A 13,653-nucleotide genomic window follows, 5' to 3' on the forward strand; every position below is an offset into this window, starting at 1 on the left:
TCCTGGTTGTAGATGCTGTGTTCCTAAAACAGGTTTGTTTTATTAGTAAAATGTTAACAACTAGAAATTCAATATAGTAGCTCTGTCTCACAGAAATACATTATCTCTCACAAATTACATTGTGTACAAATATTTTTATATTTATAACAATTCATAAAATAACTTAAACTACAGTTCATTAAATCGTAAAACCAATGGGTGTTTTAATTATATAGTAACATTGTTTGAAAATGCAGTTTTCCAGTTTCAAATGTATCTTTTCAATTGTACAGGATGCACCACCATGGATATGTGCTTCCAGAATGGAGGATACTGCAGCAAGGGTCAGTGCAATCCTGCTACAGAACTAGAGATTATCAATGGCTGTGATGGTCTAGGATGTACATGCTGTGCACCTTTGAAAGGTTTGTTTGAGTGGTGAAAGTCTGAGAATAGAATACAGTAATCTTAGTGTATTCTTTCACTCTCTATTTTATAGACATTTGTGAACAATTTCTATAATACTCCAGTAGCTTTCAAATTTGTTTTGGATATTGATATCATCATACCATTTGATAATATTATGGTCCAGTATTCTTTTTTTGTCATCAAATAAATATCTAAAATGAAAATGATAACTTGAAAGTCATATTTTAAAGTGAACCTCTACATGATTTAAATCACTTCTGTATTTGACTGAAAGTGTTGACTAACTCAAGTGAAAACAGTGATATGACAATATTTATTTTAATTTTGTTTTATTTTTCCATGATAAATCCAAATTTTTCAGAATGCCAAGACTCAGGTATGTGTTCCCAAAAAGGAGGACATTGTAGCAAGAGCCAGTGTAATTATGATTCAGAAGAAGAGATTGAAGGAGGATGTGGTCCTGGTTGTAGATGCTGTGTTCCTAAAACAGGTTTGTTTTATTAGTAAAATGTTAGCAACTAGAAATTCAATATAGTAACTCTGTCTCACAGAAATACATTATCTCTCACAGATTACACTGGTGTACAAATATTTTTATATGTATAGTAATTCAAAAAACAACTTACCCTACAGTTCATTAAATCATAAGACCAATGGGTGTTTCAATTATATAGTAACATTTGTTTAAAAATGCAGTTTTCCAGTTTCAAATGTATCTTTTCAATTGTACAGGATGCACCACCATGGATATGTGCTTCCAGAATGGAGGATACTGCAGCAAGGGTCAGTGCAATCCTGTTACAGAACTAGAGGTTATTAATGGCTGTGATGGTCTAGGATGTACATGCTGTGCACCTTTAAAAGGTTTGTTTGAGTGGTGAAAGTTTGAGAACAGAATACAGTAATCTTAGTATATTCTCTCACTCTCTGTTTTATAGACATTTGTGAACAATTTCCATAATACTTCAGTTGCTGTAAAATTTGTTTTGGATATTGACATCATAATACCATTTGATAATGTAATTGTTTAATATTTTTTTGTCATAAAATAAATATCTAAAATGAAAATGATAACATAAGTCATACTTTTAATGAACCTCTACATGATTTAAATCACTTCTGTATTTGACTGAAAGTGTTGACTATCTCAAGTGAAAACAGTGATATGACAGTATTTATTTTAATTTTGTTTTATTTTTCCATGATAAATCCAAATTTTTCAGAATGCCAAGACTCAGGTATGTGTTCCCAAAATGGAGGACATTGTAGCAAGAGCCAGTGTAATTATGATTCAGAAGAAGAGATTGAAGGAGGATGTGGTCCTGGTTGTAGATGCTGTGTTCCTAAAACAGGTTTGTTTTATTAGTAAAATGTTAACAACTAGAAATTCAATATAGTATCTGTGTCTCACAGAAATACGTTATCTCTCACAGATTACATTGGTGTACAAATATTTTTTATATGTATAGTAATTCATAAAATAACAAACTACAGTTCACTAAATCGTAAAACCAATGGGTGTTTTAATTATATAGTAACATTTGTTTGAAAATGCAGTTTTCCAGTTTCAAATGTATCTTTTCAATTGTACAGGATGCACCACCATGGATATGTGCTTCCAGAATGGAGGATATTGCAGCAAGGGTCAGTGCAATCCTGTTACAGAACTTGAGGTTATTAATGGCTGTGATGGTCTAGGATGTATATGCTGTGCACCTTTGAAAGGTTTGTTTGAGTGGTCAAAGTTTGAGAACAGAATACAGTAATCTTAGTATATTCTCTCACTTTCTGTTTTATAGACATTTGTGAACAATTTCCATAATACTTCAGTAGCTGTAAAATTTGTTTTGCATACTGACATCATAATACCATTTGATAATGTAATTGTTTAGTATTTTTTGTCATAAAATAAATATCTAAAATGAAAATGATAACATAAAAGTCATACTTTTAATGAACCTCTACATGATTTAAATCACTTCTGTATTTGACTGAAAGTGTTGACTAACTCAAGTGAAAACAGTGATATGACAATATTTATTTTAATTTTGTTTTATTTTTCCATGATAAACCTAAATTTTTCAGAATGCCAAGACTCAGGTATGTGTTCCCAAAATGGAGGACATTGTAGCAAGAGCCAGTGTAATTATGATTCAGAAGAAGAGATTGAAGGAGGATGTGGTCCTGGTTGTAGATGCTGTGTTCCTAAAACAGGTTTGTTTTATTAGTAAAATTTTAACAACTAGAAATTCAATATAGTAGCTCTGTCTCACAGAAATATATTCTCTCTCACAGACTACATTGGTGTACAAATATTTTTATATGTATAATAATTCATGAATTAATTTAAACTACAGTTCATTAAATCATAAGACCCATGTATGTTTTAATTATATAGTAACATTGTTTGAAAATGCATTTTTCCACTTTCAAATGTATCTTTTCAATTGTACAGGATGCACCACCACGAATATGTGCATCCAGAATGGAGGATATTGCAGCAAGGGCCAGTGCAATCCTGTTACAGAACTAGAGATTATTAATGGCTGTGATGGACTAGGATGTAGATGCTGTGCACCTCTGAAAGGTTTGTTTAAGTGGTCAAAGTTTGAAAAAATAATACAATAATCTTAGTATATTCTCTCTCTCTCTATTTTATAGACATTTGTGTACAATTTCTGTATAATACTTCAGTACTGTAGATTTAAAATTTTTTAATATTGATATAATAGTACCATTTTATATTATTATTCTTCAATATTTTATGTTATGATATATCTAAAATGGAAATGATAGCTTAAATGTAATATTTTAATAAACCTGTGCGTAATTTAAATCACTGTTGTGCAGTATTTGACTGAAAGTGTTAACTAACACAAATGGAATCTTTAGTAATATGACAATTTTTATCTTAATTTTGTTTCATTTTTCAATTATAATTCTGAATTTTTCAGAATGCCAAGACTCAGGTGTGTGCTTCCAAAAAGGAGGATACTGCAGCAAGAGCCAGTGTAATTATGATTCAGAAGAAGAGATTGAAGGAGGATGTAATGGTCCTAACTGTAGATGCTGTGTTCCAAAACTAGGTTTGTTTAGCTGGAAAATTTTTCATTATAGTGGGTAAAGCTCGCTCGTTCTCTCTCTCTCTCACAGAAGTATATACATTTCATATGTATATTTATCTTAATTTTTTATTTTTAATGATTTTTGTTTCTACATGTATTTTTCTTTAAACTTTTTAATTTTTATTGCATTCTATACCAGTGTCAAAATCCCACGTTTGTAGACGTTCTATTTTAAGGTACTTCTCTCTCATCACCATTTAATTTTTACCAGCGTCGCACAACATTTTTGGGTTAATATTAGTAAACAGAAAAATAAGAAAGAGAGAGGAAGGGGGGAATTCACATATACTGTAACTGTTTATCTATTTATTTTTATTTATTTTAATTTTCATTTATTTATTTTTATCTTATAATTTTTTATTCATTTGTATACAGTCCCTTCAAGACAACTGAAAGAAAAAGGAAATAAAATCATCTTTTGGTACTCTGAAAATTTCATGCCTTTATTAATTAACTTTTGTTGAAGGCTAATGTTTTATTTCATGTAACATAGAAAAAAATTTATTTGAATTTCCCCAACAGAGTGTGAGAAGTTGGACCTATGCAAAGATGCAGGAGGCAAATGCATCAACAGCGGTCAATGTGGGGAAAATGAAAGAGTCATTGAACATGGATGTTCTGGGAAAGATTGTGTGTGTTGTGCTCCTGATGATGGTTAGTACAGTATATCGTTTTATTTGTAAATTTAACAAATTATTATTGTCATTATTATTATTTAAGGTGTACTCATTTCATAATAAAAAGGAACACCAGTTTTGGAATATTACGAACCTTTCAACAAGATACAAAAGCTCTGAAATAGTCATGTACCTAATATGAGAAAAATTCTGTGATTTGCAGTAAAGAATATGCTCAGAGTTTAGGATGTTTACTTCTTCATCAAATAAATGTTATAAATAAAACTGCCAATTCAAAAGGCTTTTTTAAGTAAACCTAGAGTTAATTTAAATTACATCTATATTTGACTGAAAAGTGTTAACTACCACAAGTCAGAACATTACTGATACGACAATTTTTATCTTATTTTTCTTCATTTTTCAATTACAATTCTGAATTTTTCAGGATGCCAAGACTCAGGTTTGTGTTCCCAAGGAGGAGGATACTGTCGCAAGAGCCAGTGTAATTATGATTCAGAAGAAGAGATTGAAGGGGGATGTGGTCCTGATTGTAGATGTTGTGCTCGTAAACCAGGTTTGTTTCAATGGTCATATTTGAAAAAATGAGATTCTAAAATAGCAGGCAGAGCTCTCTCTCTCTCTCTCTCTCTCTCTCTCTCTCTCTCTCTCTCTCTCTCTCTCTCTCTCTCTCTCTCTCTCTCTCTCACAGAAATATATATAATCCCTTTAAGACTACTGTAAGATGAATTATACCCAAAGATGTTTAATGTTTTCTTGGTAACGTTCAGTACTTATTTTCTGTGCTGAAAATTTCATACTTGTATTAATTAACATCTTTCAACGTTATGCTTAGGTGTAAAATTATTCCACAACACAAATGATACCTTCTGCTGTTAAATATTCTTTCTTACAAGATAGGAAAAAAATTATTTGCATTTTCTACTTAGTGTGTGTGGAGCTGGACCCATGCACACAAGCAAAAGGCAAATGTAGCAGAAGCAGTCACTGTAGGGGAAGTGAAAGAGCTGTTGCAGAGGGGTGCTCTGGTAAACACTGCATATGTTGTGCTCCTAATCTTGATGACGGTTAGTACTGTGTGTATGACTGATTCTCTAGGCAATGTCAGGGTTTACCTGTTTCATAATACAAAGATAGAACAGTTTTAAAGTACTGTACTGTATTATAAACTACTTAACTAGGTAGAAACCCCCAGAAATAGTCATGTAGCTAACTGACAAAAATTCTGGTTTTTTACTCTGCTGAATATATTCAAAGTTTGTTTCTGTTTTCATGCAGTAAAATGTCTAAAATAAAAGTTGTTAAAAGTCATTTTTTTGAGTGAGCCTGCAAACAATTCAAATCACTTTTACGTTGGTCTGACAGTTTTCTCTTGATTTTTTTTTTTATTTTTTAAATATAATTCTGATTACAGGATGTCATGACTCAGGTATCTGTTCCCAAAAAGGGGGATACTGTAGCAAGAGCCAGTGCAATTATTATACAGAAATAATGATTGACGGGGCATGTGACGGTCCAGATTGTATATGCTGTGCTCCTAAGCCAGGTTTGTTCAACTGGAAGAGTTTTATAACTTAGAATCCTGTATAGTAGGTAGATCTCTCTCTCTCTCTCTCAAAAATATATGCAATGTGTAGGACTTATTTTCTGTGCTCAAAATTTCATGCTTGTAATAACTGTTGAAGGCCAATGTTTTAGTGTAGAATTATTCTAAAATACAAAATTATACATGTAAGTAGTACAGGAAATATTTTTTCTTACAACATGGAAATTATTATTGTTAAAATAGTTTTACCAGACCACTGAGCTGATTATCAGCTCTCATAGGGGTGTCCCAAAGGATTGGAATGGAATATTAGTACTGGGGTTGATAAGGTCATTCAGATTCTCTGGCCGGCCAGTGAAGAATTAGAGGAATTTATTTCTGGTGATAGAAATTCATTTCTCGGTATAATGTGGTTCAGATTCCACAATAAGCTGTAAGTCCTGTTGCTAGGTAACCAATTGGTTCTTAGCCACGTAAATAAGTCTAATCCTTCGGGCTAGCCCTAGGAGAGCTGTTAATCAGCTCACTGGTCTGGTTAAACTAAGGTATACTTTAAGTGCTTTGATGAATGAAAATGAAATTTCAAATATATATGCACTATAAACATCGCTTCTTTTACACTGTTATGCACGCACACAACAAATACATTACATGTTTACATATACACAACACTCAGAAAAATCCTAACAACGGTAAAAATCAGGATAAATTTGATAAAATTTAAAAAATTTGTATCTCTTAAATAGTTCATACAAATCCAGAGGATTTGTATATTTTAATTTTCAATTTTTATATTTGGTCAATAAAATTGTAATTCTTCATAAAAATTAAATATACAGTAAACCCCCGTATTCGCGTTCTCATGATTAGCGGATTCACGCATTCGCGGGTTTCTCTGTGGAACATATCTAGCCATTACTCGCGGATAATTCGCCCATTTGCGGTATTTTTCACTGAGAAATATTCACTAATTACTGTGTTTTCATATAATTTTCATGAATAAACGCACTTTTTGTGATAAAACTACCAAAATACTCAGGTATATGCATTTTTACAGGGTTTTTCTGTGTTTAAACTATCAAAATGGGCAGTTCTAAGTGTTTTTTGAGAGGTATTAAGTATTCGCGGATTTTAGCTATTTGTGGGGGGGGGACGCATCCCCCGCAAATACGGGGGGTTCACTGCAGTTTAATTGAAAATATTGAAGAATCTGAAAAATTTCCGTGACTGACTTCTTTCCAAAACTTGATAATCTTTTCTGGTTATATTTTGGGCATTTACACAATACATGTTTAATTGTCATAATTACTTTGAATGCTGAGCATTCAAGAGCAGAGCCATGTGGATTATTCATTAGGTTTCGTGTGTCAGACGAGTATGACCTATTGGAAGGCTCGGCAGAATTAATTGTGTATGCCCCTCTCTTTGATATGACGAGCTCCATTTCCCAACACTGGGTTTTATCTGTTTTAATTGATTATTTTCAGATTCTTCATATGAAAAAAAACTGGTTTGCATTAATGACATGACAATGTTTCTCATAATTTCATTTTATTTTTCAAATATAATTCTGAATATTACAGAATGCCCAGACTCAGGTATGTGTTCCCAAAAAGGAGGATACTGCACAAAGAGCCAATGTAATTATGATTCAGAAGAAGAGGTTGAAGGAGGATGTGGTGCTGGTTGTAGATGCTGTGCTCCTAAGCCAGGTGTGTTTAACTGGAAGAGTTTTAAAAACTGAGAATCCAAAATAGTAGGCAGAGCGCTCTCTCTCTCTCTCTCTCTCTCTCTCTCTCTCTCTCTCTCTCTCTCTCTCTCTCTCTCTCTCTCTCTCTCTCTAATAAATATGCAATCCCTTCAAGATTACTCAGAGAAAGAGAAAATATTTAAAGAGATATTTGACCTTTTCTTGGTAATGCTTAGGACCCATTTTCTGAGCTGAAAATTTCATGCTTGTATTAACATCTGCTAGAAGCCAATGTTTCGGTGTAGAATTATTCTAAAATACAAAATTTATACATATAATATGGAAAAGAATTGGTTTGCATTAATGACATGACAATGTTTCTCATTATTTTGTTTTATTTTTCAAATATAATTCTGAATATTACAGGATGCCAAGACTCGGGTAACTGTTCCCAAAATCAAGGGTACTGTACCAAAAGCCAGTGTAATTATGATTCAGAAGTGGAGATTGAAGGAGGATGTGGCCCAGACTGTAGATGCTGTGCTCCTAAGCCAGGTGTGTTTAACTGGAAGAGTTTTAAAAAATGAGAATCCAATATAGTAGGAAGATCTCTCTCTCTCTCTCTCTCTCTCTCTCTCTCTCTCTCTCTCTCTCTCTCTCTCTCTCTCTCTCTCTCTCTCTCTCAGAAATATATGCAGTCCCTTCAAGATTACTGAAAGGAGGAAATATTAAGAGATATTTGACATTTTCTTGGTAATGTTCAGGACTTATTTTCTGTGTTGATAATTTCAAATTTGCATTAATTAACATCTGTTGAAGGCTGATGGTTTAGTGTAGAATGATTCTAAAATACAAAATTTATACATATAATATGGAAAAGAATTGGTTTGCATTAATGACATGACAATGTTTCTCATTATTTTGTTTTACTTTTCAAATATAATTCTGAATATTACAGGATGCCAAGACTCGGGTAACTGTTCCCAAAATCAAGGGTACTGTACCAAAAGCCAGTGTAATTATGATTCAGAAGTGGAGATTGAAGGAGGATGTGGCCCAGACTGTAGATGCTGTGCTCCTAAGCCAGGTGTGTTTAACTGGAAGAGTTTTAAAAATGAGAATCCAATATAGTAGGAAGAGCTCTCTCTCTCTCTCTCTCTCTCTCTCTCTCTCTCTCTCTCTCTCTCTCTCTCTCTCTCTCTCTCTCTCTCTCTCTCTCTAATAAATATGCAGTCCCTTCAAGATTACTGAAAGGAGGAAATATTTAAGAGATATTTGACATTTTCTTGGTAATGTTAGGACTTATTTTCTGTGTTGATAATTTCAAATTTGTATTAAACATCTGCTTGAAGCCATGGTTTAGTGTAGAATGATTCTAAAATACAAAATTTATACATATAATATGGAAAAGAATTGGTTTGCATTAATGACATGACAATGTTTCTCATTATTTTGTTTTACTTTTCAAATATAATTCTGAATATTATAGGATGCCAAGACTCGGGTAACTGTTCCCAAAATCAAGGGTACTGTACCAAAAGCCAGTGTAATTATGATTCAGAAGTGGAGATTGAAGGAGGATGTGGCCCAGACTGTAGATGCTGTGCTCCTAAGCCAGGTGTGTTTAACTGGAAGAGTTTTAAAAAATGAGAATCCAATATAGTAGGAAGATCTCTCTCTCTCTCTCTCTCTCTCTCTCTCTCTCTCTCTCTCTCTCTCTCTCTCTCTCTCAGAAATATATGCAGTCCCTTCAAGATTACTGAAAGAAGGAAATATTAAGAGATATTTGATATTTTCTTGGTAATGTTCAGGACTTATTTTCTGTGTTGATAATTTCAAATTTGTATTAATTAACATCTGTTGAAGGCTGGTGGTTTAGTGTAGAATGATTCTAAAATACAAAATTTATACATATAATATGGAAAAGAATTGGTTTGCATGAATGACATGACAATGTTTCTCATTATTTTGTTTTACTTTTCAAATATAATTCTGAATATTACAGGATGCCAAGACTCGGGTAACTGTTCCCAAAATCAAGGGTACTGTACCAAAAGCCAGTGTAATTATGATTCAGAAGTGGAGATTGAAGGAGGATGTGGCCCAGACTGTAGATGCTGTGCTCCTAAGCCAGGTGTGTTTAACTGGAAGAGTTTTAAAAAATGAGAATCCAATATAGTAAGAAGATCTCTCTCTCTCTCTCTCTCTCTCTCTCTCTCTCTCTCTCTCTCTCTCTCTCTCTCTCTCTCTCTCTCTCTCTCTCAAATATATGCAGTCCCTTCAGGATTACTGAAAGAAGGAAATATTAAGAGATATTTGACATTTTCTTGGTAATGTTCAGGACTTATTTTCTGTGTTGATAATTTCAAATTTGTATTAATTAACATCTGTTGAAGGCTGGTGGTTTAGTGTAGAATTATTCTAACAAACAATTTATGCATAGTACAGTAGTATATTAAATATTTTTTCTTACAATATGGAAAAAAATTGGTTTTTATTTCCTTTAAAGTATGTGAGGAGTTGTACCCATGCACATATGAGGGAGGCAAATGCAGCAGCAGCGGTTCTTGTAAAGGAAATGAAAAAGTTATTGCAGATGGATGTTCTGGCAAAGGGTGCGTGTGTTGTGCTCCTGATGATGGTTAGTATCTTATTTCATTTGTAAGTGCTATAATTATTCTCTAGTTACTTTCGAGGTGCGTTCATTTCATAATGTGAAGAAAAAGCAATTTTTAGGATAATTTATAAACCATTTAACAAGGTACAAAAGCTTTGAACTATACTGTAGTGGGTTTCATTTCATCTGTCCACCCCTGGGGTGAAGATAAGGAACATGCGCATGGGTGGCAGTGATTGGCTGACAGTGAACGCTTCTGATATTGTTGGCTTCTTTTGATAAATATTAAACAATTTCTTCAATAATATATTTGAATATTTACATATACAAAGAACCCTCCCTCCTTTTATAATCATAAATCTGCCAATTTGTATCAGTAACAAGCGCACAAAAAACGAGCTTGTATCAAATATTCTGCAAAGCACAAACACAAATGAACGATTTGCTTTTAATAATTATGATTTATCTCAAGAGTTTCCCCAGGCTAAACTTAGACCGATGCTCACAAACTGTTCAAGTCACAAGATTTTCTTATAATTCAAACTTTGTTTTATGTAGAGTTTCCTTGCATGCATATAAAAATAACTTTCTTTTCTATCAAAGAAATATCTTTGTCCTTAAACTGAACAAAAACTTTTAATATCATTTATCGCTAGAACATGAACCATGGACCAATGAAGCCATGCCTATGCTTTAGATTTGCCAGATATTTTATTTTAATGGCCCTCTTTTAAGCACACATTCATTCATTTCTGTAAAAACTGCACACAAAGGATGACTGGGACTAAAGGAGACTTCAAACTTTTGCTCAATAATTTATTTGGCAAAATACTCCTAAACCTGCCTAATCGCTTACCTATTATGATGATTTGTATGCTCAAGAAAAATTATGTAAGCATGCAATGTATTCTGAAAAGAAAACTGCAATACTACTGACATGCATTAACTGAAATTTCCTGCCTTACATTCAACGTTACGGCGGCTGTTCCTTTCCCTACCCGAGACAGCCATTGTTTGTGTTAGATCTGTGTGGACTATCTGATACAAGATCTTCTTTCATGTGCTTGTATTGATATATTATCGAAATGAACAGGCATATTTATAATCTATATAAGGATTGAGGTTTCTTTGTGCAGTATATATAAGCATGCAGGTATTCAAGAAATAGTTTACCTTTTTATCACAGTAACCCTACGAAATGGGAAAAATTGATTTCAGTCACATCTACCTAAAACCTACATTACTGAGTGGGCAGATGGAATGAAATTGACTTTTGTCGTGTATTAAGTTGACATAAACTCAGTTTTCTACAGAAACAGTGTATTCAAGATCAAGATTATTATGTTTCAGACAAATTTCAAAATAAAAATGGCAGTTTAAAACAGTCAGTTTGTTTAATATACCTCCAAATAATTTAAATCACTTGCATATTTGACTGAAAGTGTTAGCTAACACAAGTGGGTACATTAATGACATGGCAAATTTTCTACTAATTCTGTTTTAATTTTGAAATATAACTCGTAATTTTACAGGATGCCAAGACTCAGGTGTGTGTTCCCAAAAAGGAGGACACTGTAGCAAGAGCCAGTGTAATCAAGATTTAGAAGAAGAGATTGAAGGAGGATGTGGTCCTGGCTGTAGATGCTGTGCTGGGAGAGTTATAAAACAGGTTTGTATTAACTTTATGAGTAGTCAGAGAAAAAGAAAATATATATAAATCATAAACCTGACAATTTGTAACAATAACAAAGCCAAAATAAAAAGCTAAACACACACGAATTTACAAAACTGTTCAAGATTTTCTTATCATTCAAAACTTATGTACAGTTTCATGGCATGCATATAAAAACAACTTTGTTATGATACCAATGTCCTCAAACTGAACAATAACCTCTTGTTTATTGCTCTCATGGACCAATGAAGCTAAGCCAATGCTTTTGACTTGCCAGATATTTTATTTAAATGGCCCTCTTTTAAGCACACATTCATTTTATTTCAGTAAAAATTACTTATATCTTTGTAGCCTTCATTTATTCATTCTATCAAAGTATCATTCCAAGCCCTAACAGTAACAAAAATATGTACAGTATACCGTATCTAGGCCAGCCTCTTATGTATGTTAGCAGCACACAGAGGACGATAGGAAGTAAAAGAGATTTCACACAGGTTATCTGGCAAAATACTCCTAAACCTGCCCAGTCGCTTAGCCATTATGATGCTAAGAAAATTACATAAACATGCAATGTATTCTGAAAAGAAAACTGCAATGCTACTAACAAAATATTCATTAACTGAAACCTACATTCAATGTTACGCCGGCTGTTCCATTCCCTACCTGAGACTTGCTTTTTTGTTTTGATCTGTGTGGACTATCTGATACAAGCTCTTCTTTCATGTGCTTGTATTGTTATATTATCGAAATAAACAGGCATGTTTGTAATCTATATAAGGAGTGAGGTTTCTTTGCATATATAAGCATTCAGGTGTACTATTCAAGAAATAATTTACCTTTTTATCACAGTAAGCCTACTAAATGGGAAATTTCAGTCACATCTACCTAAAACCTACATTACTGAGTGGGCAGATGGAATGAAATTGACTTTTGTCAAATTAGTTGACTGAGTTTTCTAAGAAACAGTCAAGATCAAGATTATTATGTTGCAGACAAATTTCAAAATATAAATGGCAGTTAAAAAGTCAGTGTGTGTAATACGCCTCCAAATAATTTAAATCACTTGATATTCGTGATGTTAGCTCAAGAGTTTAATGACATGGCATATTTTCTACTAATTCTATTTTAATTTTCAAATATAACTCGGCTTTTACAGGATGCCAAACCTATGTTCTACTGTAGCATGAAGTGTAATCTGATTTAGAAGGAGATTGAAGGAGGATGTGGTCAAGATTTTTTAACTTCCAAAATAGTAGGTCATTCAAAATATATATACAATACCTTTATGTACTCAGAGAAAAAGAAAATATATATAAATCATAAACCTGTTTCAATAACAAAGGCATGACCTTGTATCAAAAAAAGCAAACACACACGAACGAAGAGCTTTGTTATGATACCAATGTCCTCAAACTGAACAATAACCTTTAATATTGTTTACTGCTAGACCATGAAGCATGGACCAATGAAGCTATGCCAATGCTTTTGATATGCCAGATATTTTATTTTAATGGCCCTCTTTTAAGCACACATTCATTTTATTCATTTTATTTATACAAATTACTTATATCTTTGTAACCTTTATTTATTCGTTCTATCAAAGTATCATTCCAAGCCCTAACAGTGACAAAAATATGTATACCGTATCTAGGCCAGCCTTTTATGTATGTTATCAGCACACAAAGGATGATAGGAAGTAATAGAGATCTCCTAAACCTGCCCAGTCGCTTAGCCATTATGATGATGTGTATGCTAAGAAAAACTACATAAATATGCAATGTATTCTGAAAAGAAAACTGCAACACTACTGACATGCATTAGCTGAAATTTCCTGCCTTACATTCAATGTTACACCGGCTGTTCCTTTCCCTACCCGAGACAGCCATTGTTCTTTTGTGTTTGATCTGCGTGGACTATCTGATACAAGCTCTTCTTTCGTGTGCCTGTATTGTTATATTAT

At 33.0% G+C, this 13,653-nt stretch overlaps 1 protein-coding gene and 1 long non-coding RNA gene across 2 annotated transcripts in view; one reads left to right on the plus strand and one right to left on the minus strand.

Moving 5' to 3' along the window:
• Nucleotides 1-2,386: 2,386 nt before the first annotated feature.
• The window catches only part of LOC136851505 (uncharacterized), a 48,703-nt gene continuing 37,436 nt past the window's right edge, over nucleotides 2,387-13,653 (minus strand). The window contains exon 3 of the long non-coding RNA XR_010856899.1: nucleotides 2,387-2,613. This is a non-coding gene — a long non-coding RNA (uncharacterized lncRNA). The remainder of the gene's footprint in view (nucleotides 2,614-13,653) is intronic.
• LOC136850946 (tenascin-like) lies at nucleotides 2,881-12,897 on the plus strand. Its single transcript, XM_067124927.1, has 14 exons — nucleotides 2,881-2,995; nucleotides 3,363-3,494; nucleotides 4,056-4,187; nucleotides 4,596-4,724; nucleotides 5,098-5,235; nucleotides 5,583-5,714; nucleotides 7,298-7,426; nucleotides 7,831-7,959; nucleotides 8,363-8,491; nucleotides 8,894-9,022; nucleotides 9,410-9,538; nucleotides 9,914-10,045; nucleotides 11,554-11,690; nucleotides 12,850-12,897. The coding sequence occupies exons 1-14, from the start codon at nucleotides 2,881-2,883 to the stop codon at nucleotides 12,895-12,897; spliced, it is 1,740 nt and encodes a 579-aa protein (XP_066981028.1).

This window comes from Macrobrachium rosenbergii, chromosome 23 (genome assembly GCF_040412425.1).
Source record: "Macrobrachium rosenbergii isolate ZJJX-2024 chromosome 23, ASM4041242v1, whole genome shotgun sequence".
NCBI lineage: Eukaryota > Metazoa > Arthropoda > Malacostraca > Decapoda > Palaemonidae > Macrobrachium > Macrobrachium rosenbergii.